Raw genomic sequence first — 27545 nt, 5'->3', positions numbered from 1 at the left:
CTAGTGTCTTGCTGTATGAGAGGAATAAATGAGAGGTATGAATCAGGACTCGTGCTACATGAACTTAATGTAAAGGAGAATATGATATTTTACTACCTTGTTATCTTACAATAATTCCTTATGAATTAATTAAGTCAATTCAGTGAAAGAAAATAGTCAAAAAGCAAGATTTTATTGTTGCGTGAGTTACCAGATATAAATGAGCACCACCAATTGGAAATCATGTTTGAAACCTAGTATTGGAAAAATATCTCTTTTATAATAATATTCAGTTGTTGCTATAAAAATATACATTGTTATTATTTTGAGGTAAGTCATTAGGAACTGGGTGAAGTGACCTAATTGGTTCTGTCCCTGTCCTTCCCTGTGTGAGTTGCTAGGCTGTCCACATTGAAATGGTGTCCAAATCCATTCTCTCATTATCCTTAGTCTACTTTACACTAAAAGGAAATATCCAGGCACTATCTTAGACCTCTATTTTAATATTTATATTTTATGTAATGTTTTTAAACTTCAAAAATTCTATATATCTTTCTAAGTAAATAAGGGGCAATTTATAGAGTTAGTGAGTAAATTGGACCACGCTTTATCAAGTGTAAAGAATTTTATATAACATTTGCATGCGATACTAAAATGTGTAACTAGAGCTCAGTGCGTGCATGGTATGTTCAGTATGAGAGACACTTCAATGTTTTCTTTTTTTTATTACTTCATCGTTACTGTGAACATCACTTGCTTATTTCTAATAAGAAAGACAAGTCCAACTGTATGGTGACCACATTCTTGTAACTCAAATGATGGGTTGTTTTGCTTTGTTTTCTGTACCTGCTTTTCCTTTCTCCCAATGACCCTGGGCATGTGCTCAGCTAGGTTTTACTGTTGTTCAACTGTTTTCTTCAACATCATTCGGGAGAAAAAGTTCAAGGTTATTTTTGTTATTATTTCTAGTGCTTATTGTCCTAGCCCTGAGTCATTCCCTGTACATCTCTTACAATGTTTTATGCCTCTAAAAGGACTGCAGTAACTCAGATGAATCATGTAATGAATCTGTACACCGACAAATGGAAAAAAAGACACTAATTCACACGCTTCTTGCTTATTTTTAAGTTTCACAAAGAATGTCTTGAAACATTTTAACTACCTTTCCGTTTCATTTTAGATGGATGAAATTTAATTATTAGCTTAATTTTTTCAAAGTAAATTAATATTACTTGAAGTTGAATGTATAAAAATGCGGTTTTGGAACTTGTAATATTACTTCATAATGCAGAAATGAATGTGAGCTAAATGACAGTTTTCTGTATGTTCAACAGAGATGTGGTTGTCCCTAAACAAAACTGTGGATATGTTCAATGTTAAGAACTTTTCATGGGCCCTAGAATTGTTATTATTAGTGACAAATCACTTTAATTAATGAGTCTGGCTTTATTTTGCACAGCACCAGTTCTCTTATTCTACTGGTGGGTACAGTCAGCAGATCTGAACCACTGACTCTCACAAGTTGCCCTTCGGATCTTACACGTGGACTATGATACGCACACCCTATGTATGGGATAAATAAATTAATACATGTAAGAAAATAACGTCCTGAGATCTATCTTATATTACACACTTACTGAAAAAAAGACTGTATGAATCCAGCAGTACCTTATTACTGATTTATGACAGTATTGCATTTACAGAACAGCCCTAAGTTAAATACAGAGAATATAGCGAGAAGATAATATTTTAGTATCTGATGAAACTGGTATCCTTTCAAGAAGACACTTCACTGCTAGTGGTTACATCCCTGGCATACGGTAATAATGGCAGTTTTAAAAATCAGAATGCAAGAGTAAAGACAGACAACTAAGGTATTAGTCCCCAATATCTAACCATGTTTGTTAAATTTTATGCTTTAACTGCAAACTATTAAGCCCAGTATTTCTTTCGAGTTTATTATTTAACTGCTGAGGCATCAGATAATATACAAATATTAGTGAAAATTATAAATAAATAAATAAATAAATAATACTATTAATACTCAGTTGAAGTTTCCATAGAAGTGCTGACTATTAGTTTATCTTCAAAAATAGGTAAAATTAAAGTAACATATTTTAAGTGGATATTAGCAATTCATTATTTATTTCCTTTGTACAGTATTTTACCTTGGCACTTTTAGCTTATTGTCAATTATTAGTACATGTTAATGTATTATATATAATTTTGTCCAGATATAGAATTATAAATTTGTTTAATTTTAATTTTTACAGCATTTTTAATTGACAAATAGTTGTAAATATTTATGACAATCAACGTAACATTATAAGCACTGACCTGAAGTTGTAGCAATAGGTGTTGAGAAGTTACCCAAAGATGCTAGAAGAAAGCAAAATTGCTTTCATACTTGGGTTTATGATATAAATTAATGTAAAATGTTGTTACAACTTAAGTCAATGTGATGCTGTAAGAACTGGTCTGAAGTTGTAGCAGAAACTGCTGTTGAGAAGTTACCCAACAATGCTAGAAGAAAGCAAAGTAGATTTGATACTTGAATTAATGATGTAAATTTAATGTTAAACATGTTTACAGTTTGGGTAGCTTTTTATCTGTCTCTTGGGTTGTTGTGATCCACTGTTGCTGCACCTACTGCAGATAAGCCATTAAGACTGACCTGAAGTTGCCAGTGGACTGCAAAGATAAGTGATATCATGATAATATAACATATTTTAATAAAATGTTATGTGTACTTTTTAATGACTCATCCAATCTGGGAGGACCAGGGATATGGAATCCACTTCTGACCTCCTTGGGTACTAGGCATGCTTGTAATGTGCATTTAGATAAGCAGAAAAAAACATTCATTCATAGAATATAATATTTCATATAATTTTGCCTGATTGTGGATTATTGGTGTATATTAATTCAGATATTCCCCTTTTATCTAGATCTAAGGATAAATCTTTTATGATTCTTAAAACTTGTTTTACAACTATTAATTAGTTGCCGAATTGTTTATATTTATGGAGTTCAATGTGATGTGATCTTCACTGTACTGTTAACTATTGACCCTACCTGAAGTCAATGCAGGAATTGTTGTTGTGGGAATCCAAGATGTTTTAAGAAAGTAAAACTGATTTGGCAATTGATTTTAGTGCATGTCCTTAATTCCAGCACTCAGGAGGCACAGGCAGGTGGATCTCTGTGAGTACGGGCCAGCCCGGTATGTAAAATGAGTTCCAGGACAGCCAGGGATACAATGAGAAACCCTATATTGAAAAACCAAAATATTGATGATGATGAAGATGATGATGATGTAAATATAGAAATTAGTTGGCTCTTTTTTATGTTGTTTTCATTTTGTTGTTCAGTTTTTAAAATGTCTATTTCTAAAACTAAGTGTCTCAAATGTATAAGCCTTAATAAAAACAAAGCATATTTCTCATAAAATGATTTTGTCAAGCTTGATGACATGAATGCAATTTCTGGAACCCACAAGATAGAAGGAATGTTTTTCTAGACTTGTATAAGTGCACCATAACAGGTGCACACACATGTACATGCACATCCCCACAAACATGAACATAAATATGTGCACACACATACTTATACACACATTCTCACAATAAAATCATAAATACAATAAATAATAATATTAATAAGGCTGACCTGAAGTTGTCATAGAACTGCTGGTTGTCAGTTTATCTGCAAAGATAATAATATTAAAATGATTATTAAGTATTTTAGGCTGGTTATAAGGACCTCATCATATATATCTTATGTATAACTTTTCATCTAAGAAAGTTTAAGCTTATTAGGACTTACTACTTATTTATATATCTGAGTCAAAAGATAAACATTTTATATTTTATATTAATATTTTGCAATTATTTTAGTTAAAGATAATTTTGCATATTTATGGGATTCACTATGATGTGTTGATACATATCTATAAAGCAAAATGATTAAATTAGATTTTTGAACTAAGGGCATAAATTTATTGGTTACTTTTCATTAATTTTCAAAATATTGAAATGAAAGTTTTGATTTTTACCTACTTTTTTTTCTAAATACAGATGTTACTCAATGGTCATGCAGTAAGCACTAGAATTTATTAATTCATATGTCTATGAGCTAAAAGTTCCTGAGCTTAATACAACCGGTGTGTGCTTAAACTAGGGGATGAAACATTAAGAGAGAAATTTTTGTTTTCCAAGATTGATATAGTCTTTGTGACCCCAGGCATGTTATTTTTTCTTTACTTAAAAAAGTTTACTTGTCTTTATTTTATGTGTGTAGGTGTCTTGCCTGCATGTATATTGGTGCACCGTGTCTGTGTGTGTGTCTGTGTATGTGTATGTTTGTGTGTGTCTCTCTCTCTGTGTGTATGTGTGGGTGTGTGTGTGTGCACGTGCACAGTGCCCATGGAAGCCAGAAGGCATTTGATATCCTGGATGTGCAGTTGTAGCATTAATGTATATGCTGAAACCCAGCTCCAATCATCTGTCAGAACAGGAGGCACTTTATCCAGTGATCTCTATTTTTCTATGTCCTTTCTATGTTCTTTTATGTCCTTTTCAGTATGAAAAAGATATTATTGCCCTTTTGGGTTTTTCAGAAAATTGAGTGTTGTAGTTACTGGCTCAGGTATGTACTATCTAATACTTGTCTCAAATATTGTGGACATGTCATGAATATGGGTAACACTAAAAGTATTATATTTATGATATTGTGACAATTTCCATGTCTTAATGATATGCAGATAAGATTGACAGTACTACTTTTGAAATATTTAGGGGAAGATTACTAACCATACAAACTTTGGAATGTTGATTTCAAAGAGTTTATAAAAACAATGTGCATTGTAGATTTTGTAGTTAGCAGAGCCACAATGATTTTTCAGCTTTCTGGTTGCTATTTTAATACTTTTTCCATTTAAAATTAAGTTCACATTTTGAGATAATTAGTGTAAAAAAAAGGTTTGATAATTTTTCTAAATTAACTCTTCTAATAGTGATGTTACCTTGATGCAACATGAGGAAGTTCTAAATATTATGAGCTAGGATGAAAATTAAAATAAACAAGACACAGTGTCAAGTGTGATGTGAATAGCTTAGCACGACAGTGTGGTTTTCTTTTATGAAGAAGTGTGATATTTATTTTATTAATTATTGTTTTAATGTTTTCATCACTAGGGTCTCCTGACATGGTTCAATTTTGGAATTATACACGCATCATATAAAGTTTAAAATAAGCCAGGAGTCTTAAAATCAGAGATACCTGTCCTTGGCATTATTAAATAGGTACTATTAATACTCTCAGCTATACTACAGTTAAAATATGACTTTAATATTTTAAATTGAAGGATAAACATCATGACAAAATCCAGAAATAAAATATTTTCTTTCTAATGTTGTTCTCAGGTCTGAGTGTATGTATCTGGAATCCTAGAGATGGAGTGTAGTGAAAGACAGGTGGAACCCCAGAGCTAGCTGTCCAGGCTGTCTGTCCTATATTTTTTTCTCAAAACATAAGGTTTAAAGCACTGATGGAAGACAAAATTCTTCAACCTCAGTTCTCTACATGTTCACAAATATAACTGTGGATGCATAAATAAACACGAACACACACACACATACACACACACACACACACACACACACACACACACACACACACACTGCTATAAATATAAAACACTGACCTGAAGTAGTTACAGGGAATGCTGTGGAGAATTCACCCAAAGATGCTAGAAGAAAGTAAAGATAATTTTATACTTACTTTATAATATAAATGCATTATAAAAACATTGAATACAGTTTGAATATTTCTTCAAAAGGTATCTAATCTTTTGAATTCCAGTTTACTTGCTCTCATGATATTGCTATTCGTTACATGGCTTTAATACTTTGGATATGTTTTAGTGACTGTCTGATCAGTTTATATAATTCGCCTAAGCTAAGTTTGCTTGGTTTTGTATTGATTCAAGAAAAGTACCTAATTATCTATGCTATAAGTTACATGGAATAGTTTATATTCAACTAATATAATGTTACCTATGAGATCTTGCCATTGCCAGGACTTATCATAACCAATTTAAAGTGAAATATATTTGAAAATTTACAAAATGCAAATATTAAACATAAATATCTAAAATTATCCTGGTGTTATATTTGCAGATGTGTTTTAGGATAGCTCAATAAATCAATTGTAGAATAACTTTGATTTGAGAATGTTTTTAAGTCACTGAAAAATAGGATTTATGTTATGTACAAGACAGACTGAAATAAACTTAAGAGGATATGATTTTCTTTAATCAGTCTGTGATTTTGACCATAAATTTTTTTCTTCCATCTTATGCAAGTGAATGTAATAATAAAGATTATTTTAGCATATCTGTCAAATAGTTCATCAAGGAGACAATCAACATGAACACATATTAAAGATAAAATATTTTTCTTAGGAAGATGATTTAAAAAACATTATTTTCTAGTAATATAACTATTATGAGCAAATTTTTGTTTGATGACTAAGAAGAAAGGCAGTATTCTCAAAATGCCTGGATCGGAGTCCTTCATCTGTTGCAAATACATGATAGGAAATTTATCAAAGTCCTCTGGATTTTGTCTTTTACTTTGTAAAATGGGAGTGGTGAAATGATTGCACAAAAAAGTTTTGTTAGATTTGATTACAAAATGGTTCAATGGGTAATGTATCTGGTGTAGTTACTGATGGTTTATGGTAATCTTCAGATTAACTTAATAAGTATCCAAACTACAGTGTGTGTGTTCCATAGAGTGCATTTCATGAAGCACAGCTTTAGTTGGGACACAGAGAAACTGAATTAACTTTTTGGCAAAATAAATAAAATAAATAAATAAATAAGGATTAAGCAGGGGAGTGACTGGAAATTGTGCTTCCTGAACCAATTCTGTCAAGAAAATTATACTATACCAAAAGCATACAAGGTGCAAATCTACTATTACATATTTAAGCATTTTATGGGTCATACCCTTCTGCGTATGGAAAAGGAACTCTGTATTAAATGGCTTTGCTCTTTTCCAGAGTATGAGAACTGATGGTGGTCACCCAGTTTGTCTCCATCTCTTTTGGTGTGCGTACTTAACTTTTCATATTATTTTGCCCATGAGTGTCCTTACATTACAAAAATCTGAATTCTGAAATATTCTTAGCTTCAGCATTTAGAAATAAGGCATTGTGAAAATAAAAATGTAGAGAAAATTACTATTGTCTATAACTAAACTAAACTACTTTAAATAACTCTTTGAGCTAAAAAGAATGAAAGGGAACTATAAAAATAGAATAACCTTAGTATACATCTTAATTTTAATTGTTGATATGATAAGATAGCCTATGGAAGGAAAGGTTTATTTAGTCTCATGGCTTCAGAGGTTTCAGGCCATGGTGACTAGGTCTATTGTTTCTGGGTTAGTGATAAGGTCTTACCATCACAATGGAGGAAAATGATTTAACATATGGCAGTGCTGAATGAATAAATGCTTATGGATGGGGTAGGAAGTGAAAAAGCAAGAATATACTTTGTTAAGGATATTATAATACTAGTATTAAAATAATAGTTCTCCATAAACAGAGTAGTATTGTACATTGTACCCTGGAACACAGAAACAGCATTTGACGACAACCTGACAAAATTCCTAATAAAGAGATTAATCTTACTAGCTCTCTAGTTTGCTTTCCTGTTCATGGGATTAAATAACCTGACCCAAAACAAGTTGGACAAGAAAGTGTTTATCAAACCTTTGAGTTCCTAGGCATCATCTAGGAAAATCAGGGCAAGAACTGTGGCAGGAATGGAAGGAGAGTGAAGTCTGTGTCCTTAATCCCTTTCATAATTTGGTTAGGGACATCACTTACACAGCCCAGGCCCATCTCCCCAGGGTTGGCATCAATCACCTTTGGCTGATGTCTCCTATGTTAATTAGGAAGAACATGTACAGCGTATATAACCACAGGCTGATACAACGGAGGCAATTCCTCAACTGAGATAATTTTGCTACTCAGATATCTTAAACTGTCAACTGACGATAACCGTGACATTAAAAATGCCCAGACCGAGAAAGGCAAATATTATATGTACACACTTATAAGTAGCTTTAGACATAAAGCAAAGAAAACCAGCCTACAAGTCACAATCCCAGAGAACCTAGACAACAATGAGGGCCCTAAGAGAGACATACACAGATCTAATTTACATGCGAAGTAGAAAAAGACAAGTCCTCCTGAGTAAATTGGGAGCATGGGGACCATGGGAGAGGGTTGAAGAGCAGGGGAGAGGCAAGGCGGGGAGCAGAGAAAAATGCAGAACTCAATAAAAATCAATAAAAAATACATGCATGCATAAACACATATATGCATATCCTACAAAGCCACATAAAATGACCCACTTTCTCCAAAGATGCCCTATCTCCTAATAGCACACTCAACAAGGAGCTCATTAATGAGCTAATTCACTGGTTAATTTAGCATTTTCCTGATCCAAGCACCTCTGAAACTTTGTCTGAATTGGAGACCATTTCTTCAATAGGAAACTTTTAAGGGGAAACATCATATTTGTGCCTGAGATTCAGTAGACATATTGTCTGGATATTACTCTAAAATTAATTTATCATTTTGTGTGATGGTGTGTGCACGTGTTTTTGTGGACATGATGTCTGAGCAGGGGATGCTTGTAGAAGTTAGAAGACAAGTTGTGGCGTCCTGTCTCTCTTTCAAGGTTCGGGGGGTATAACTCGGGTTGTCAGGCTTGCCTGCTGAGCCATCTCCCTGGTCTCTGGCCTTAGCTTTGACCCCCGTGGTTTTCTCCTTAGGGGAAAAATATGGTATACCACGTTAAGAAGAAAGTTAACTTTTTCAATAGGAAATTAGATTGAATTAAATGTATTAATCCATCTTTTGTCTTCTTTTCCATTTCTAATTAGACATTTGTCCTTGCTACTTGACTGTAATCTCATAAGGTCTGAAACTCAATCACAAATTCTCTAATTTGACTTTCTAATGAATGACTCCAGAAAAGTCAGAATACACTTGACCAGTAGATAGAATGTGACAAGACTCACAAACATCTATGCCCACTGACATTTTCAGAATCTTTTTTATAGTCGATAGTTTCCAAACTCCTCTCACTGATACTTCCCTTCAAATATTTCACTTTTTCTCATGTAAATGTGTTACCTCAGGCGATGCGACATGCTCCTAAAGCCAAGGATGATTCTCCTGCCTCTTTCCTATATTGCTAGAATCTTAATTTCATAGCTTAATGATTCAAAGAAATCAAATAATGTTCACAGATACCTGTGATATCAATGCTGTTCAAATCAATACGGAAAGTGACCAGTTGGCTGGATGTATTTGCTTCAATGCCTTGAATCAGTTCTTCTTTTACATTTTCATCTGACACCCACTGAGCAAAAAAAAGGTCAAAAAGGACTATAACACTGCCATTTCTGCAAAGAAAAGAATGACATAAGAATAAAATGTCAGGTATCTGCAAGTGATTTGTCTCAGTTCAGGCAAAATGTCTATGAAATTTGGTAGCGAGTCATCCTGTCCCAGTCCTCATTACAACAGTGTAAAGCATTGTCCGCCTTGCTCTGCAATACCTTGTAAAGATTTCTTTTCTAAAATAAAGAAATGAAAACTCATATAATAGATATTGCAAAGGATTATCTTTAGTTTACAAAGGAAGGAAAGAGTAACTAAAACTTTCAATATTTTTCCAAGAACAGAAATGCTAAAGTCAGCCCAACATTGGAGCCAGTGCTCAGTGTGGCACACAGGAACACAGTGCTATTCCTTAGTCTTTTGTGTCAAATTAAACTGTGTCACACAGAGTTCTGTCATTTTATTGTTTGAAGGAATGAAGTGTGTGAGTCTGCAATTTGTCTGGGGGATTCTTAGGTCAAGAGAAGTCTGATGTTATTTCATTCTTGTTTCAAATAACCTGTACAAATTTAAGACTGCCTGATTCTAAGGCTCAGTAAACATTTGTGTTTAGTTTTCATTTTTCTTTTGCACAACATAAATTCTTAAAATATGTCTTGATTTTGGTGCATAGAAAGAAAAGAAACATACCTGAATTACTAGACGCTTGGGATATTTATTCTTTTAAGAATTTCTTGTCGACAGAATCTGTTACAACAGAAGAATTCAACCTAGTGGCCTTAGGGAATATTCTTTCTCTTTATTTTAACTTCCTCTCAGTATTTTGCATTTTAAATGGTATTTTCTTTTACATGGTGAGAAAGGATTAAAAAAAGAAAGCATTTGGAAACAATAGAGACACTTGAGAGAATATGTTTTGTTTTCCTTCGCACCTTTCCCTTAACCTCTTAAGCTTACAACCACACTGAAGGGAAAACTCAAGCTCTGATCTTCATTTTGCACTGACAATTCTCAGGTTGAAGTTGACTTCTTAAGACAAACCAGAAAGAGTCAGCCCTGACATGATTCGGTGATGCTGATGCTAAAACAAAGGCCTTGATGATGCTGATGCTAACTCCAAGACCTTAGGTGCTGATGTTAACACAAAGGCCTAGTAATGCAACCTTGGTATCTCCAAGTTAATGAGCTTCTCCAATGAAGACCTTTGTTAGCTGTGAATGATGTCATGATCTACCTGTCCTGCTGGAACCAAGAGTAGAAGGTATTTTTTTTTTATTTCATCATTATATACCAAGACCAGAAAGTCCCTGGATGACCACAGTAGTTTATCATCTCACAGGACATGATGTCTTTTCTTAATACTTGTGTTAGTTTGCGGGTTCATAGCTCAGGAGGAATCATTCCTTTCCATGCTGGTGGTTTTTCATTATTTAAATGACCAAGATAATTTGTTATAATTATTCCACACTTCACTTCTATTAAGTTAATTATCTGTAAATGTGGACAAGATTGACAGTCCAATTATTTTCTTAAGTCACAGTAACCAAATCTTATTAGTGAGACAGCACCCTGATAACATTCAGAGCTCCTGAATGTACATATGTAAGAAACTTCCGGTCTTTAGTAAGGATTCAGTTATTCACAGACACTTTTTACAATCTGGTCTTCAACGCTTGTTACATTTTCAACACCTGCTGACCCCGACTTTTTTAAATATATATTTAATGTTTTATTCTTTACTGACATGTATGTGTATTTGTGGCAGGAGTGTTGTGCTGTGTGCACATGAGTGCAGATTGCCTGGAGGCCAGAAAAGGAAGGTGGATCCTCTTGGTGTGGGTGCTAGGAACTAAATTCTGGTCCCATGCAAGAGCAAATGTTCTGCATTTGTAGGGACAGAAGCCATCTTCTTTATCCAATTTCTTACAACTGGGCCCTTATCAATGGAATGTGAGAATACTGGCAAAAGACAATTAGACTTTTATTTTGAACATAAAAGCACAGAGAAATACTGCTTTATTTGTTAGCCTATTTTTGCTCCTCCATATAGTAGCCAGAATTTGAGGACCATTTCAGGGCCTTCTGGGGATCATTAGGGTAGCTCCAATTGAAAGTCACATGCATCATAATGGAGAATTCAAACATTGAATCTCTTATGTTATTGTCAATAGACTACTGAACTGACCTGCACAGACACCAAGACTGTGAGATGTCAGAAAAACAAAACAAAACAAAACAACAACAACAATACATCCACTTTTTAAAGGTTTGAGTAATTATATCCTTTGTTAATGAACGTTCAAAACAGATTAACTGGCATACAACTTTCAGGTTTTATCCCATTCTTAGTGGAAAGGATGACTGAACTAGGTTTCACTGGCCTTTGTTTTCTCTATAGTTATACAAACATTGCCACCTAGAGCAAGAGTGTTAACTTTATGCAGTGTTCTATGTCATACACACACACACACACACACACACACACACACAAATACACAACAGATGTGATACCCATGTCTCTCTTTCTTAGAAGCACTTGTATAAAATTCCCACCCCTGTATTTTTAACACTTTAGTGAACTACTGTTAATGACTGATAGACACCATCTAAGAAACAGGTAAATATATTTAATGTCTTGACTTATTGTAAGAGTTACACATAAGCACAGAGGGGAAAATAGCTAACCTAGATACTTGGAAGTTTTCAGTCACAATAAAGAAAGTTGTTTTGTTCCTATATGCTTTCAATATGTACAGTTTCTGTTTCCTCCCCCTCCACCATTATTTCTCTTTCCTCATCCTCTCTTTTATCCTTCCCCATTTTCTTTATATTTCCAGAATCTATCTCCTTTGCCGAACACGACTGACTGCGTATGGACTAAGAGCTGATAGGATTAAATATGGTTTAAAATAAAGCACAAGAGCTCAGAATCTTTTATTTATTCTCATCAGTTCTGCGGTTTTACTTTCTCTTGTGTTGCAAAAAAGATGATTTATATGGAAATGAAATCTGCATCTTCTCTATATATTTCTACACATTTAATTATTCAGAACCCTTGATTTTGTGTACCTTGAATCAAGCAGTAGAAGACACAGGTATTTTGGGTAGAAATGCAGTTCTGAAATTTTACTTTACCGCATTATAACTCACTGGAATAATTCACCCTCAAGCAAAAACATATTAGTATGAAAGATGTGTCTTTTTAGTTTTGAATTATATATTGCACTCAATAATTTATATCTGTGAAGATGAAAGTTCTATATTATAGATACACATTCAATTGTATTCTTTACAATTTATTTTTATTTTTTATTTCGTGTTCAGTATAAATGTTGAGGTAAGATAGATATAAAGTAGAAATTAAAAAAACAATGATAAGTATATATGTTCCATCTCATAAGCAGAAACTTATTTTCGGTAGCTTATCAATGATTTGTATGCAAGCTTTTGGATTTAATTTATTTATTAAGATAAATGAGAAAAATCATTCCTATAAGGAAAAATAATGGCCATTATCATTTCAAAGAAAATGCTCTTAGTAGAGGAACTACATGGCCCTTCTCTTTTGGTCTCTCCCTCTCTCTCTCCATGTAATTTTAAATCTAGATATATTCTATCATTGTGCAGAGGGATTGGATGTAATAGATCAAAATGCTTCTTATCTCATATTTTCCTTAATGATACTGATAACCTTTAGGTTTGCTGAATAAACACAGCTCTTTCCTGGGAGAACTTGGTGACTCATCTATGTGCAAAGGGCAAACTTAAAGTGCGCATGGCCACAGAGGGCAAAAAGCTCTTTATTAAAAGAGTCAACTGCTAATGCTCTGTGAATCAAAACATTTTTCAGTGTCCCCAAAGAGAAAAACAACTTTTTACACACACACACACACACACACACACACACACACACACACACACACACACTACCATTTCTGAAAGTGGCAAAAATACATGAAATATTCATAAAATAAGATGAAATAGATTAAAGACTAAGTTTGATATTCTTAGTGACATATTTTGATGACACACTTGCCATGTGAGGTGACTGTAATTGTAATGTTTTTAAAATATTGTTAACTATATATTTATATAATGGATACTGTTATGTAGAAGAGAAATTAGTAATTTCTTTCCTTGGTTATATTTATTTGTTTTTATGTATCAAATAAAAATTGAGATGCTTAAGTCTAATGATGATCTTGTCCTTTTTCCTATGAGTACAGATATTCATTCATGATTATTTAAGATAATCTGAGACTGACAGGACGGCATTCAAGCTTGAGGACTGGAATGTGAATCCCCAACACCCATATAAATGCTAAGATGGCATTTACCTCGTAAGTTTAACACCAACACTAAAGTGGCAGAGGTGGGAAACGCTGATAGCAGGCTGGCTAGCTAGCTAGTTTACATGAGTGGGTGAACTCTGTGTTCAAATGAAATATTATGCCTTAACTCTGTGGTTAAGAGTACTTTTATGCTTGCAGAGGACCGAGATTAGGTTTCGAGCAGTCATATGATTGTTCAAAATAATACATCACTTCCAGGTGACCCAAGGTCTCCCACTGACCTCTGTAGTCAGACCCTACTATCTAATAAGGAGATAAACAAGCAATTCCATCACATCTTGGAGTGATGTTTTGTTTGACACACAAAGTTCTGAATGAGTTGGGGAGAAAAGTGCTCATTATGAAAAGAGTGTTGGTTAAGCATCAGTGGACATGTGACATGGATTGGTGCTGAGCAGTCAGTAAGATAGAAAGGAAGGACACTAAGGAGGAAAAATGGGAATTCATTTGAAGAAAACTACACAGAAGAATGAAAGATGGTTGGGGGGGTGTATGCATAATATGCTAGGTCAGCACAGATGCTAAAACAGAGTAGGGAGGACTTATGGAATTCAAATGAGTGTCTGAGACAATATATAGGAACACACTTTTAGATGTTAGAGAGTCGTCAGGAGCTGAAGACCCAAGGTATGCGTAGGCAGCTAAACTCAGTCTCTAAGGTGTCCTACTACAGACACAACAGTAGATGAGAACACATAAAACCTCCATTGGGCTGAAGGGAACAAAGCTTCTTTCTAGTAACTGAAATTAGCAAAAACAAACAAACAAACAAACAAACAAAAAACCAAAACCAAAAAAAAAACGAAAGAAAAAAACCCAAAAAACAAAACAAAACAAAAACCAACCAGGATATGGTGCGAGCAATGATTCCTTAATAACAGGTTTTTTTATGTGCATAGCAACTTTAAACATAGATTCCTAGTCTTTAAGAGAATCAATTTTAAGCAGCACAAATAATTTCAATTTGTAGAAATTGAATAAACTTTCTTCGGAAGTTCTAAACATAACTCAGACAAAGCAGCCAATCCAAAGCTAGGTGAAGTTATCTTAAATCTTTTATATTTCCTTGGACCATTATGCAATGTGTATATGAATTGTAACTTAATAACATTAGGCATTTCTTGATGTTGATATATCTTGTTAACAGTTTCACTTCCTTGAAACATGTAAATGTGGTACAATTACACAATGGAGTACTTCTTAGTGGTAAAAAACAACAACGTCTTGAAATTTGAATGCAAATGGATGGAACTAGAAAAACCATCCTGAGTGAGGTTAATTGAGACCCAGATATACAAACATGGTATGTATCATAAGTGGACATTAGACATAAAGCAAAGGACAACCAGCCTATAGTCCACAATTGAAGAGAAGCTAGGTAACAAGAAACCCTAAGAGAGACCTACATGGATCCCCCTGGGAAGAGGAAGCAGACAAGACTTCCTGAGAAAATTATGGGGGTGGGGAAGGGAAGGTGGCAGAGGAGGTGAAGAACAGAATGAGGTTGGGAGAAAGAGAGGTAAGAGGAGAACATGAGGGAATGGGATGATCAAGAATGAGGAAGGACAGTGAGGGAGAGAAAGGAAGGAGATATCTTGATTGAGGGAGTCATTAAAGGGCTGTTGAGAAACATAGCACAAGGAAAAATCCTAGGAATCCTCAAGGATGACCCCAGCTAAGACTCTAAGCGACAGTGGAGAGGTCATCATCTCTTTCAAAGCATGAATGTGCTTCACAGAATAGTTGAGACATCACTGACGAAGCTGAAGATCATTTGGGAAAGATAAGAGAAATGTTGTTTCCCAGAGATAGCCGACAGACAAGATTCTCATCAGATTGAAGACATAATTATAAATTATTCAGTGGAAAGAAACATGACAGTGATGTGTTATTCTGAAATGGAGTCTCCATCTCTGGCACTATCCTCACCCCACACATCTGTACATAGCTTTAATATGTTTTTATTTTATATACCTTTAAATCATGCCTACAATACAGTTATTATAGAACTCTTATTGCATCTACAACTTTTCTGTGCTTTTATTAGCAAAGAAATGTAGGGTTTGTTAAAAAAAAGAAATTATATTTGCATCATATTTGATATGAAACCTAATGTTGGAACACTCCTCCTAGGCTTCTGGATTGACCACCACACATCAGCCTCAGGCTGGGTCCATTTAATTAATAATCTGATTTATTACCTTTCTTCATGCTTACTCTAACTGCTACTATCGGTTTCAGAGAAGAACTTCCTTTATGGAACTATTTATACAGATAAGATTTAAGACAAAATACAGAGCAAAATAAGGTGCTTTTGTAGTGTTTCTACTATAGGTTTCATATTTTCCTCCGTGTTTGCTTCTTTGGCTTAACAATGAGGAACTCTGAGTACAGATTCTGCTGTTAAGTTTTCATGTAGACTGATTATTTTTGAAGAAGAAAGAGCAGGAGGGAGAACAAAGCAAAGGAGAAATAAAGGATAGAATTCTCCAATTAAAAGTCAACTTTGAAAATGAACTAAGTGAGGCATTCAGAGGAGAATGAAACCACTAGGAAAAATATACCAAAAACTGATATTACAGTTTATGATGTGTACGTCTTACTGTTTACATTGCTATACTTTCTTCTCTGTCTTTAGTAGTGTTTTCCACAAAAATTGTCTATAGACAACAGAAGTGACCTTTTGATACCTATTTTTTCATAAAAATTGCTTTTACTTTATTTTCCCCTAATTTTAGAAAATTAAAAGTCTTTCTTCATTTTTCTATTTCATATACCAAAGGTATTGCTCAATCAACTAGATCTGTATTTGAATTTTCTGGTTTTTGAGTAGATTACTTCTTTACCCTTTCCTTTAAATTTTACAGATTATCATTAGCAGTACAATCTTCTTTGCTAATTACACTGCTTATGAGTATCTCTGTTTCAAAGTCCCTTTTGTCATCCCAGTTTATAAATTATTAGATTCACTGTGATGTAAGCAGGGCAATAGTTCAGGGAGTCCTGGACTTTTCTTTACAGACAACGATTCAACAGAGACACATAAAACACTATCTGAAGAAAGACTAGTTTTTAAGAAGTTAAATCTCATATTAAATGTTCATATAGTAAATGCTATATCTACATATATAGTGTAGCTTAACATACCCACTCACAAATACATACTCTAGACTGAGGTATTCATAGTAAAATTATATATTATTTTACTAAACTGAGACCCATTAATTTATTGAACATTGCAATTATGAGTATTTAGTGTGTGTGCATACGTGTGTGTGTGTGTGTGTGTGTGTGTGTGTGTGTGTGTGTACATGTGCACACATTCCCACAGAGGCCAGAAGGGAGTAAAGGATGCTACAACCACAGCATTTTTTCTCTAGGTAAAAATGTTAACATTAATATCTCCTCACTTTTGTGATTTACAATATGAACAAACTAGGTGTCATATTATTTTACTAATAACTAAGAAGCTTCTTTCACATGTTCTTAACAAATTAAGCATTATATCTCTGTGTACATATATTCAATTTTAATTCTACACGTATCTGTTCAATTTTACCCTCATAAGAGAAACACATTAATATATCAATTATCAAATATTAGTTATTTCTTTCTAAAAATGAAAATTTTTGCTATAAAACATTTCCATATCCTCACAAAATTTTGAAAATGTTTATTTTTTCCTACATGTAATGTCACTACACATTTGAGAAGAGTGTTGGCTGGGGGGTGGTGGCACACGCCTTTAATCCTAGTAGTCAGGAGGCAGAGACAGGTGACTCTCTGTGAATTTGAGACCAGCCTGGTCTACACATCCAGTTCCAGGAAAGCAAGATCTGTAATACAGAGAAACCCTGTCTCGAAAAACCAAAATAAGAAATAAAAAGAGAGAAAGAGAAGAGTGTTGGCTAGGATCAGTGTTCTATCAGCAGAAGGGTTTCTAGTATACTCACTTAAATTGAAAAATGCTCGATTTCTTATATTCATTCTTCAGATTACTTGATTCAAAGATCTGATCTATCTGAAAATACAAAAAATGTATTAAATTGATAATTTATTTTTTATCAACTTTTTTAACAGAGTACAGGTTTATAACAGGTTTATAACCGAGCAAATTTTGTTCATGGTGGAGGCATGTCATACAGTTAGGAATCCTGAAGATGACATGCATTTACTGATATTTTCTGAGCAAAAAACGTGCACTATGTATCATTTGAAAAGAAGTTAATAAAATTGATTATGAGATTTTAAACCAGCTGTGGAGAGACAGTCCCCTACCATTTGCTGAAGGTCAAAAGCAAGAACTTTGAAATCCGCTGAGAGTCTGTCTTGTAAATTAGGATTATATGTCACTCCAGATGTTATTTTAAATGTCCCTCTGACTTCATGACTTTTTCCAAGGGCCGCATCTAGATGAATTAATAAAAAATAAAGTTCCTGGTTATGAATAGAAGAGAATATTACACCCTGGTTTATGATATACAGGCAACAACACTTATTTAATATACTTTCCCTGTAGTTATTTCATTCTTGTTTTTTTCCTTGCAGTTCTTTTTCTAAATCAGCTACTCTCTCTCCTTTTTAATTTTTACATATCTAGTTGTTTTAAAAGACTAAAAAATAGACTTATTTTCTCTCCCACTGTTTGTTCCTCCTTTCTTTGAAGTCAAGTTATACAGTTTTTTTTTCTTTTTTCATTTTCTTTTCAAATTGAGGTTCCTGTTGGAAGTCACAGGGCATAATCATACTTTACCAATTATGGGAAGTGAATCAGGAAAGCATAGTGAGAAATGGACCATTAAAAGTTGTGTAGCTGCTGTTAGATGTTTCTTGGACCCCAAGCCTCCAGAACACTGCTGGCTTGCTGCATGTGAATTTCTGTGAAGATTTCTGTCCATGTGTAACTTTGAAACACAGCTTTGAAGCCACTTCTTACATCCTAGAAATTATCAATTTGGCATGTGTGACTTTTGGCATTACACAGGACCTATCTTCACTGGAGAAGTTATTGAAAATAATGTAGAAAATACAGTATCAGTGAGAAAATAATGTAAGATAGGGTGAACAAATTAAACAGTCTTTCTATCTGAATAAAATCATTTAGCCAATACAATAATAACATTAAATAAATGGTGTCATAGGAGAAGTTTTTTTTTGTTTTGTTTTTTTTTACTTTTCTACAACAGGGAAATGGAGACTTAGAAAGACATAATTTCCTAAGGGAGTAAGATGAACAATGAAGGGAGTGAAATTTAAATATACGTTTGGCCAACTATACCTCCAAAACTCTTTTAAACACATAATTTTCCTGTCCAGAAAAATATTAAAGTTAATATCTTAAATGATAAACTTAACATTTCACTTAAACAATTATGTACTTACTGTTATTTATGTAATTCCTATTTTGCATACAAATTAAATTACATTTAAAATTTCTCACTTAAATACGGAAAATGATAAAAGAGTTAAGCGATGTCTGGTCAGAGGAGGCTCACAGACCTTTATTAGCATGTCTGTGTATGGAACTGAACTGCATTCAAGACATTAGAAAGTTTATGGAGAAACAAGCCTTTTGAATAAAGAATATAATCTAGTTAATATTATTTATAGCAATGTGAATTTTGTAGTAGAGAATTTATATGCATGTAGAGAAAATAACAAGGTTGATGAAAGCTATATAAGCATTCTATATAATTTTTGCAGCATTTTAAAATTGCACAATACACACATATATGTGCACATAATAATAATCAAGGAAAGAGGCCATTAACTTGATAGTTGGGACTAGAGAAGGTTTCAAAGGAGGGCACCTGGAGAAAGCTTGAGGGAGGAAGTAGAAGGTGAATGTGATATAAAACTATTTCAATTAAAAGTGTTAAAACTCTACAATATTTTTATAAATACAAAAATTAAATAACTATAATACATTTGATTTCCTCTAATGTTTTATTATTAGTTAAAGTCAAATTTCTGTTTATTCTGAGTTATTTCTTATTACATAGCATCAACATTTACAAATAATGTTCCTATTATAGAAAGAATAAACAACATATTCTTTATGAACTCAAAAAATTCCAGTAGACTGCAAAATTATTATGTTTTTTCAAGTTATTTGAAGTATATAAATAATCCTAAAACCTCCACTTTTTAAAAACTCTATGTGAAATTTGTGTATTGTTCATTCTAAACACTTACAAATATTGTTTGGCCTAAAGGCAGATTCCTTCTAGATGGTTATATTTAAATTATCAGGGATTATATTTAAATTATTTATACAAAACTACAAAAACTTTTTATTATGTTCAAATCCAAACACTGATCTGTCAGGTGAAATAGCTTATCCAAAAATACTTGTTATTAAAACTAAGATGATTCACAAGAAAATTCTCATGTTTATGACTTTTTAAAGTTAATTTGTCCACATACAATTCATTATTTTAAAACACAAATTAAATAGTATCAAATATCTTTACTATTGTGATGATTTTGACTTATTTATTTATCTTATAAGTGAATAGTTACTAACTAGGAGTAAATTCTTAGAATTGGAGTTCAGTTTGGGATCTGATGTCTCCTATGTCCCAAATGTTGCTAATCTAAGCAGGTTAGTTCTTAAGCTCTTTGTTCCATGTGGTGAGACATGAAAACCAATGACACCAAAAATATATTTGAATGTCTTTGAAAGTTTTGGCTCCCATTAGCATAGTTCTATACAATAATGTTTTAATTTCTTTCTTTTTTCTTATCATATTACTCCTCAAGTAGAATGAAACTTTTATAGATCTATATTTATGTATTTATGTTTCATTTGTTCACTCAAACTTATTAGCAACATTTTAGACCAAAAATAGATAAAAATGTATTTCTATATAAATGGCTAATATTTCTCATTTACTATTCATGTGTATAAGCTTGTATAGTCCATGATATTTTAATATGCAAAACTACTGTATGATATTTTAAAATAAAAAACAAACTGAATATTAGTTTGCAAAAAAAGTAAAACATTTTATTCCTAAATTTGAATTTGGGATTATAGGAAATGACAAACCAACTGATTTTCTTAATATTCTGTGAAGTAAAATGTCCAGGACCACTTAAATGAAACAAAAAATTATCTTGTGGTGTAGTCAAAGTAACGAATAAATTACAGCAAAGATTGACTTAGAACATATTTCTTTTTTAAGTGTATGACTTACCTGTTTCTGATTCCTTGATTGCCAGCCAGGACACTGCAATTAACCCAGCACAGAGGACCACAAGAATAATGAAGAGAGCTGAGAGCATCGTCTCAAAAGAGCTGAGAGAAGGGCGTCCTGCGGCCACATTTCTGTCTGACTTCATTTTTTTTTGAAAGATGGATAGTTTAGAAACTATGAGAGGCAATAGTCTTCCACATCAGCAAAACTGATACTTTAATACTAACTGTAGAGTAAAATCTCTCAAGCTCCTAAGGATGTTAAAGTCACCAACCATTCAAGCTAACTTTGAGAGCCTTCAGTGTGAATGTGCTGTGTGTGTCTGTCTGGAAATGGTATGTCTCCATACATTCAGTATCTTTAAAAGCGGCAGTTAATATTTAAGAAGATACTGTTAGTACGGATGCCTAGAGCTGTAAATTGTAATCATGTGAACAGGCCATTTGTCAGGGCAAGAGCAATGAAATGCATACCACAAACAAAAAATTGACCCTTAATCTCATTGAGAACTATTAAAAACATGAAAATGATAAACAAATTGGTCATTAGGGAAATGCACTTGATATTTGCATAAGTGTTCCTAGCAGATCAACCTTCTGCCCTGCCCTGTGATTCAGGTCACAATTATAAGTAGAAAGGTGAAACACTTCCAAACTACAACACACATAGATATGTAGTATAATTGTATAGTACCTTATTCTAGTCTTCTATCACTCCTTTCTTCCCTATTTCTCTTATGTGTATGCTTGTGTGCCTAGATACATTATTGAAATAAACAGAAGTCTTGTGAATTTTATGATGTCATTCTTGAAGTTCTGCAATGTAAAGCAGTATTGATTTTACTTAAAGGAAAGTCCACTTAGGTATCATATGGCTACTGTATGTGATGTAAGCAATTATCAATATCTGGGATTAATCACCCTAATAAAAACAGACTGTTGGTTTCTATTTTAAGAAAATATGCTAGGCAGAGGAGACCTTGCTCATTTATTGGTGTACTTGGTCATTTTTTTTTAAAAGACAGCGTTTCTCTGTGAAACAATCCTGACAATCCTGGATGTTTTCAAACTCCCTTTGTGGACCAGGCCAGCCTCAAACTCATAGAGATCCACCTGGCTCTGTCTCCCAGGTTCTTGGATTAATGGTGTGCACCACCAAGACAAGCCCATACTTTATCATCTGAAATACACCAACATAACAAGAGAACAGGTTAAGAAGTCCTTAGATGCAACTGTAGATCTGTGCTTTCTGGAAAAGTGAAACTTTTTTATAATTAAAGTGGAGTGTGCAGTTGGAAGTTGCATAATAATGAATCCAGGATATAAATCAACCAATTAATTATCCAATCAATCAATTACATCTAATCTATTTTGGGGTAAATTATATACTTTTTATTCTGCTAGGTAATATTGAGCTCATGAGTACTATTACAAGTGTAGAAATCACATATAAAACTTAAAGTTGAAAATCCAAAGGTATGTATTTAGGTTCAGAAGTAATATAAAAGTTCAGATTTGGAATCCTGCCTCTCATACTGGGTTGCCTTGCCCAGTGTTAACACTTGGTGTCTTACTGCAAATTGATATGCCACGTGCTTGTTGGTATCACTGGGATTCCTGCACTTTCCTATACAGAAATCGAGAAGGAGTGAATTGGAGGGTGGGAACAGTGGGTGGGTGGTGATGAGGAGGAACTGGGAGAAGAGGAAGGAAGGCAGACAATAAGAGAAGAAAAAATTCCTTTCACATGATATGTATAGCTTGGTGTGTCCAAATAAGTATGTGAAAGAATATCTTGTTAAAGACAATAACTTACGAAGGACAGTGTGACATTAAACAAGTGGATGTGATCATGTCTTAAAATGTACAAAGCAAGCTATTAAAATAAAATCAGAGCTGCTCTATCAGGTAACAGAACTCTCTGCAGAGTTGTAATGATGAGAATATAGGATCAGGGAAGGATGAGAAATTCAGCTCGGCACAGAACAAAGAGCCCCCAAACAACTTGATTTGTGCATGGAAAACATCATATATTAAACATAGTGTTATTGTTAATACATGAAGAAAAATCACTATTCAAAGAATGGGGGTGAATTGATTTCTTATCTATCAGCAAAAATAAATAAAATTAGATCATTATCTCACAGCCTTAGGATGAATAAATTCAAGGTGGAGTAGATATACGTGAGAACTACATATAAATTTAGAAGAAAAATGCAGTTATTTTTGACAGTTTCAATTGAGTTTTAAATAATAGCATAAAACAAGGAGAATTATACTGATAAATTTACCCAACAGTAACTCAAAAAGTTCTTAAAGAAACCAAAACCAAAGTCAAAGCCAGAGAATTCATTGTGAGAATATCTTTCTGTGTCTGTTTGTAACACAATTTAAATTAGACCACTGCTTTAATATAAATAGTTAGGAAACAGTTTCCAGAAAGTCCACTAGAGAAATGATGAAATTAAAAATTGTACATAGAAAATAAAGCCAGTGCTGCCAGGGTGTGGTCAAGTCTTTAGGTACTGGAAAGAGTATCTTGCCAGTACTTGCGGGAGTCAAGAAGAGCAGGTTCAAAGGTCTCCCAGTCACTGTGAGCAAGCAAGGTGATTCATTACTCAAAACACAGTCATGCTCACTGTGGGAGAGAGACTCCAGACTACCCTGTCCCTCTGGCATGTTCAGTTTGTCCTGACTAAGAGATGGTGCAGGTATTTATGAGATGATATATTCAACAGATAGGAGTGAAAGAAAATTCATGTGGGTGGAGGCTTTATACCCTGCTTGATAAATACTCAAAATATTTATAGAAGATAGAAAGGATAGAATTTGGAAGAAAGGGAAAAGGAGCAGGAAGAGATAAGATGGGTATATTGGTCAGTATGGAGTAAATATGCTCAAAATATGTGATGCATTTGCTCAAAAACAGCACTGTGGAATTCTCGGTTCTGTACAAGTATATACAATAAAAATAAAGACAGTGGGGAGATTTTTTTGAAAAGAATTTCTAATTCTTTCAGTTAGTACAGATAGCAAGACATTAACAGAAATATAACACAATAATACAAAACTACCCCAACATCACCAAAAACAAGAAAAATGTAAAAGAAAAATACAGATAAATGCAGAAAAGTGTATCGGTAAGTACAGAGATCTAATTAATATAAGAAATTGTCCAAAAACATTAAAAATATGGGCACTACAAAAAATGGCATTCCTTTCTTGTTAGAGGAAAATTCCTGTCTTCCAATTGCAATACCGCAGTCTTATCTCCAGCTTTGAGGAAGGTCATCTTCTGTTGCTTGTCCTTCCTATCTACCACCATTCGCTGTGGTCTATGTACCTCCTGGTAAGCAGAAGACCAGATATCAGTATCAAGAACTACAATCATCCAAAACCCAGATTTTACATGCCAAGTTTTAAAACACAATCAATAATAACCTGGGCAATATATCTCCACTAGAACCAAGCAACTCTACTACAGAAGGCCATGAGACAATGTGGCTGAGGCACAAAACAATGACTTCACAATAACTGTCATCCATATGTTCAAGGTCCCTAAAGAAGATATGACTGGATCCACTTTTAAAATATATGGAAGCACATAAAAACAGTGGGAAGAAATGAATAAAACAGTACAAGACATGGTGTGGAATTAGAATGAAGAAAGACAATCCAAACTGAGAAAAAAACGTTCAGTTAAAATGTAAAAAAATTTTAAACAGAAGCCTCAGAGGTAAGTATCACCAACAGAATGTGAGATGAAAGAGAATCGTGGGCACTGGAGACAAAATAGGAGAAATGACTACGCCCATCAAATGAAATTTAAATCTAGGAAAAATCATGGCACAAAACATTCTGGAACTCTGAGACACTATGAAAAGAACAATAATTCAAAAGTCTATTAAGAATAGGAATGAAGAAAGAAGAAATGCAGGTCAAAGGTACAGAAATTAAGTTTAACAAAATCATAGGAGAAAATGTTTCTATACTACAGCCTGAAGTGTCTATCAAATTGCAAGAAGCATACAGAAAACGAAACAGACTGCAACAGAAAAGAAACCACATAACACATGATGATCAAAACACTAAGTGTACAGAGGAAAGAGAATTTTAAGAGTTGTAAGAGAAAAAGACCAAATGACATTCTTGAACACAAAGCAAGTCTCTACAGATAAAAGAACGTTGAAATAACACCCTACATCTTATCTGGAAACCACAAGGATTGAACCTGGAATTTAATAACAGAAACAACAGAAAGAACAGAAAGTTTACAATCTCATGGAAACAGAACAACTTACTACTGAATGAAAAATGGACCTAAGAAAGAAATTAAGAACGTTCGAAAATTGAGGAAAAATAAACACAACATATCTAAACTTGTGGGACATAATGAAGGATTCTCTAAGTAAGAAAGTTTATAACAGTAAGTTCCTACATTTAAAAAAAAATGGAGAGATGTCATACTAGCAGCATAAGAACACACCTGAAAGCTCTAGAACAAAAAAAGAAGTAACACCCAAAAGGAGTAGAAGGCAAGAAATAATCCAGACTGAGATCAATAAAATAGAAACAACAAAAAATCCTATGAAACATTACAAAGAATCAATGAAACAAATACTTGGGTTTTATTTTATTTGAGAAAAATCAGTAAGATTGACACTTCTTTAGTCAAATTAAGTGAAAAATATTGAAAGAAGATTCAAATTAATAAATTTAGAGATGAGAAGTGGGGCATAACGACAGGAGTTAAATAAATCTATAGAATCCTAAGGACATACTTCAAGAGAGAATATTAGAAATATCAACAGGGTCTTCATCCTTCACGAGCTGTAATTTGCAGTTCCACCTTGCAATTTCTAGGAAGCTCTTGAGAAAAAGGAATCTGAACATTGCTTTTGATAGGATAGCCATTTTTATTATATTAATCCTACTGGTCCTTGAGCATGGGAGATCTTTCCATCTTCAGATATCCTTTTCAGTGTCTTAAAGGTTTTTTTTTATCATAAAAGTCTTTCACTTGCTTGATTAGAATTACGCCCAAATATTCTGTGTACATTACTTATAATAAATTAGAATTAGAATATAGGAAGTGGCAACCTCTGTGGCTTCCTATCCTATTTACTAACAGCGGCAATAGACACTGGTCAAGTGAATCTGGAGGTCCTGCATTATCTCACCTGCCTTTTCCTCAGATGTCAATCAATGTATGAATGAGTAAAGAAAATGTGGGATATTTACACATGGAATATTGGTCAGTTGTTAAAAAATGAAATATCAGGTGAGTGAATGTAGATAGAAAAAGTCATCCTGAATAAGGTAACCCAGATTAGAAAAACAAATAAAGAATATATTCACATATACACACTTTTTATTAATTCACTGATAATCCATATAACCTCAGAGGTTAGTTAGAGGGTATTGAACTATGGAGGAGACATGGATCTTCCCAGGAAGAGGAAATAGAATAAGTAGTTATGGATGTTCAAGGTGTGTCACTGAATTGAGAATACCAAAAAGAGAGAGAGAGAGAGAGAGAGAGAGAGAGAGAGAGAGAGAGAGAGAGAGAGAGAGAAATGGAAGAGGAAATTGTGAGGAGGAATAAGGGAAGGGACAGCTAAAATTAAAGAGCATTTCATTCTTCATATGGAAGCCTTATACAGTAGAAGCTTCTTAAAATAATCTCACATATGAAGATGAGGAGAAAGGTCCTCAAGTGAACATTTCTTATTGTCAAATGAAACTTCTAGTCCTGGGAATGGGTTACATCTAATTGAGATGTTTGCCAAAGGGATACACATGAACCCCAACCAATCACCAAGTCACCAAGGGTATGGTGACTCTCCACAAAGTGACAACAAGGCCCCATTGCCTAAGACAACAGTCAAATAACTCACTGAATATGAAGGAATGAAGCTGGCACCTACCTAGAGCCTTCACTCTCATGGACTAGTGCTCATAGTACTTGAAGGTACTCTGTATGCTTCCAAAGAAGAAAGGCATCTTAGTTAAGTTTTCCATTGCTGTGACAAAACATCATGACCAAAAAGCAAGTTGGAGAGGAAAGGGTATATTTGGATTACTCTTCATTGCTGTTCATCATTAAAGGAAGTTAGGACAAGAACTCAAGCAGGGCAGGAACCTGGAGACAGGAGCTGACATAGAAGCTGTGGAGGAATCCTGTTTGCTGGCTTCCTTTTGTTGGCTTTCTCAGCCCACCTTCTAGCACCTCCTGCCATGGGCTGGGCATTCCTCCATTAATCACTAAATGAGAAAATGCATTCAGTTGTGTATCTCATTAAGGCATTTCCGCAACTGAGGCTCTTTCCTTTGAAAGCTCCAGCTTGTGTTAGTTGATACACAAAAACCAGACAGTACAAAACATCAGTTTAGCTATAAACCCTTCAGTCTACAAGAGTGAGGGATCTGCCTGCTAGATACACTGGTGTAATAGTGGCACAAAGCTTGTGGGTGTAATAAACCAAGTTCTGATTTGTGTTACGGCCCACTTCATGAGTTGGAACCCATACCTACCACTGTTTGGTTGGCTCAGAATCTGAAAATACACACACACACCACCACCACCACCACCA

At 33.9% G+C, this 27545-nt stretch overlaps 1 protein-coding gene across 1 annotated transcript in view; it reads right to left on the bottom strand.

Annotated features, from left to right (window-relative positions):
• Positions 1-21269, bottom strand: part of Tmprss15 (transmembrane serine protease 15) — a 99835-nt gene extending 78566 nt beyond the window's left edge. Inside the window, exons 1-6 of the mRNA XM_048422635.3 lie at positions 20954-21269; positions 18033-18163; positions 17708-17775; positions 9313-9464; positions 5684-5728; positions 3649-3684 (exon numbers count right to left, since the gene is read on the bottom strand). Of these exons, the coding sequence (XP_048278592.3) occupies positions 3649-3684; positions 5684-5728; positions 9313-9464; positions 17708-17775; positions 18033-18163; positions 20954-21098 (577 nt within the window). The 5' untranslated portion in view covers positions 21099-21269. The remainder of the gene's footprint in view (positions 1-3648; positions 3685-5683; positions 5729-9312; positions 9465-17707; positions 17776-18032; positions 18164-20953) is intronic.
• Between the last annotated feature and the right edge of the window lie 6276 nt (positions 21270-27545).

This window comes from Myodes glareolus, chromosome 2 (genome assembly GCF_982192425.1).
Source record: "Myodes glareolus chromosome 2, mMyoGla1.1, whole genome shotgun sequence".
NCBI classification, from domain to species: Eukaryota; Metazoa; Chordata; class Mammalia; order Rodentia; family Cricetidae; genus Myodes; species Myodes glareolus.
Note: the sequence above shows the minus strand (reverse complement) of the source record. Positions and strands in the feature narration are given on the sequence as shown.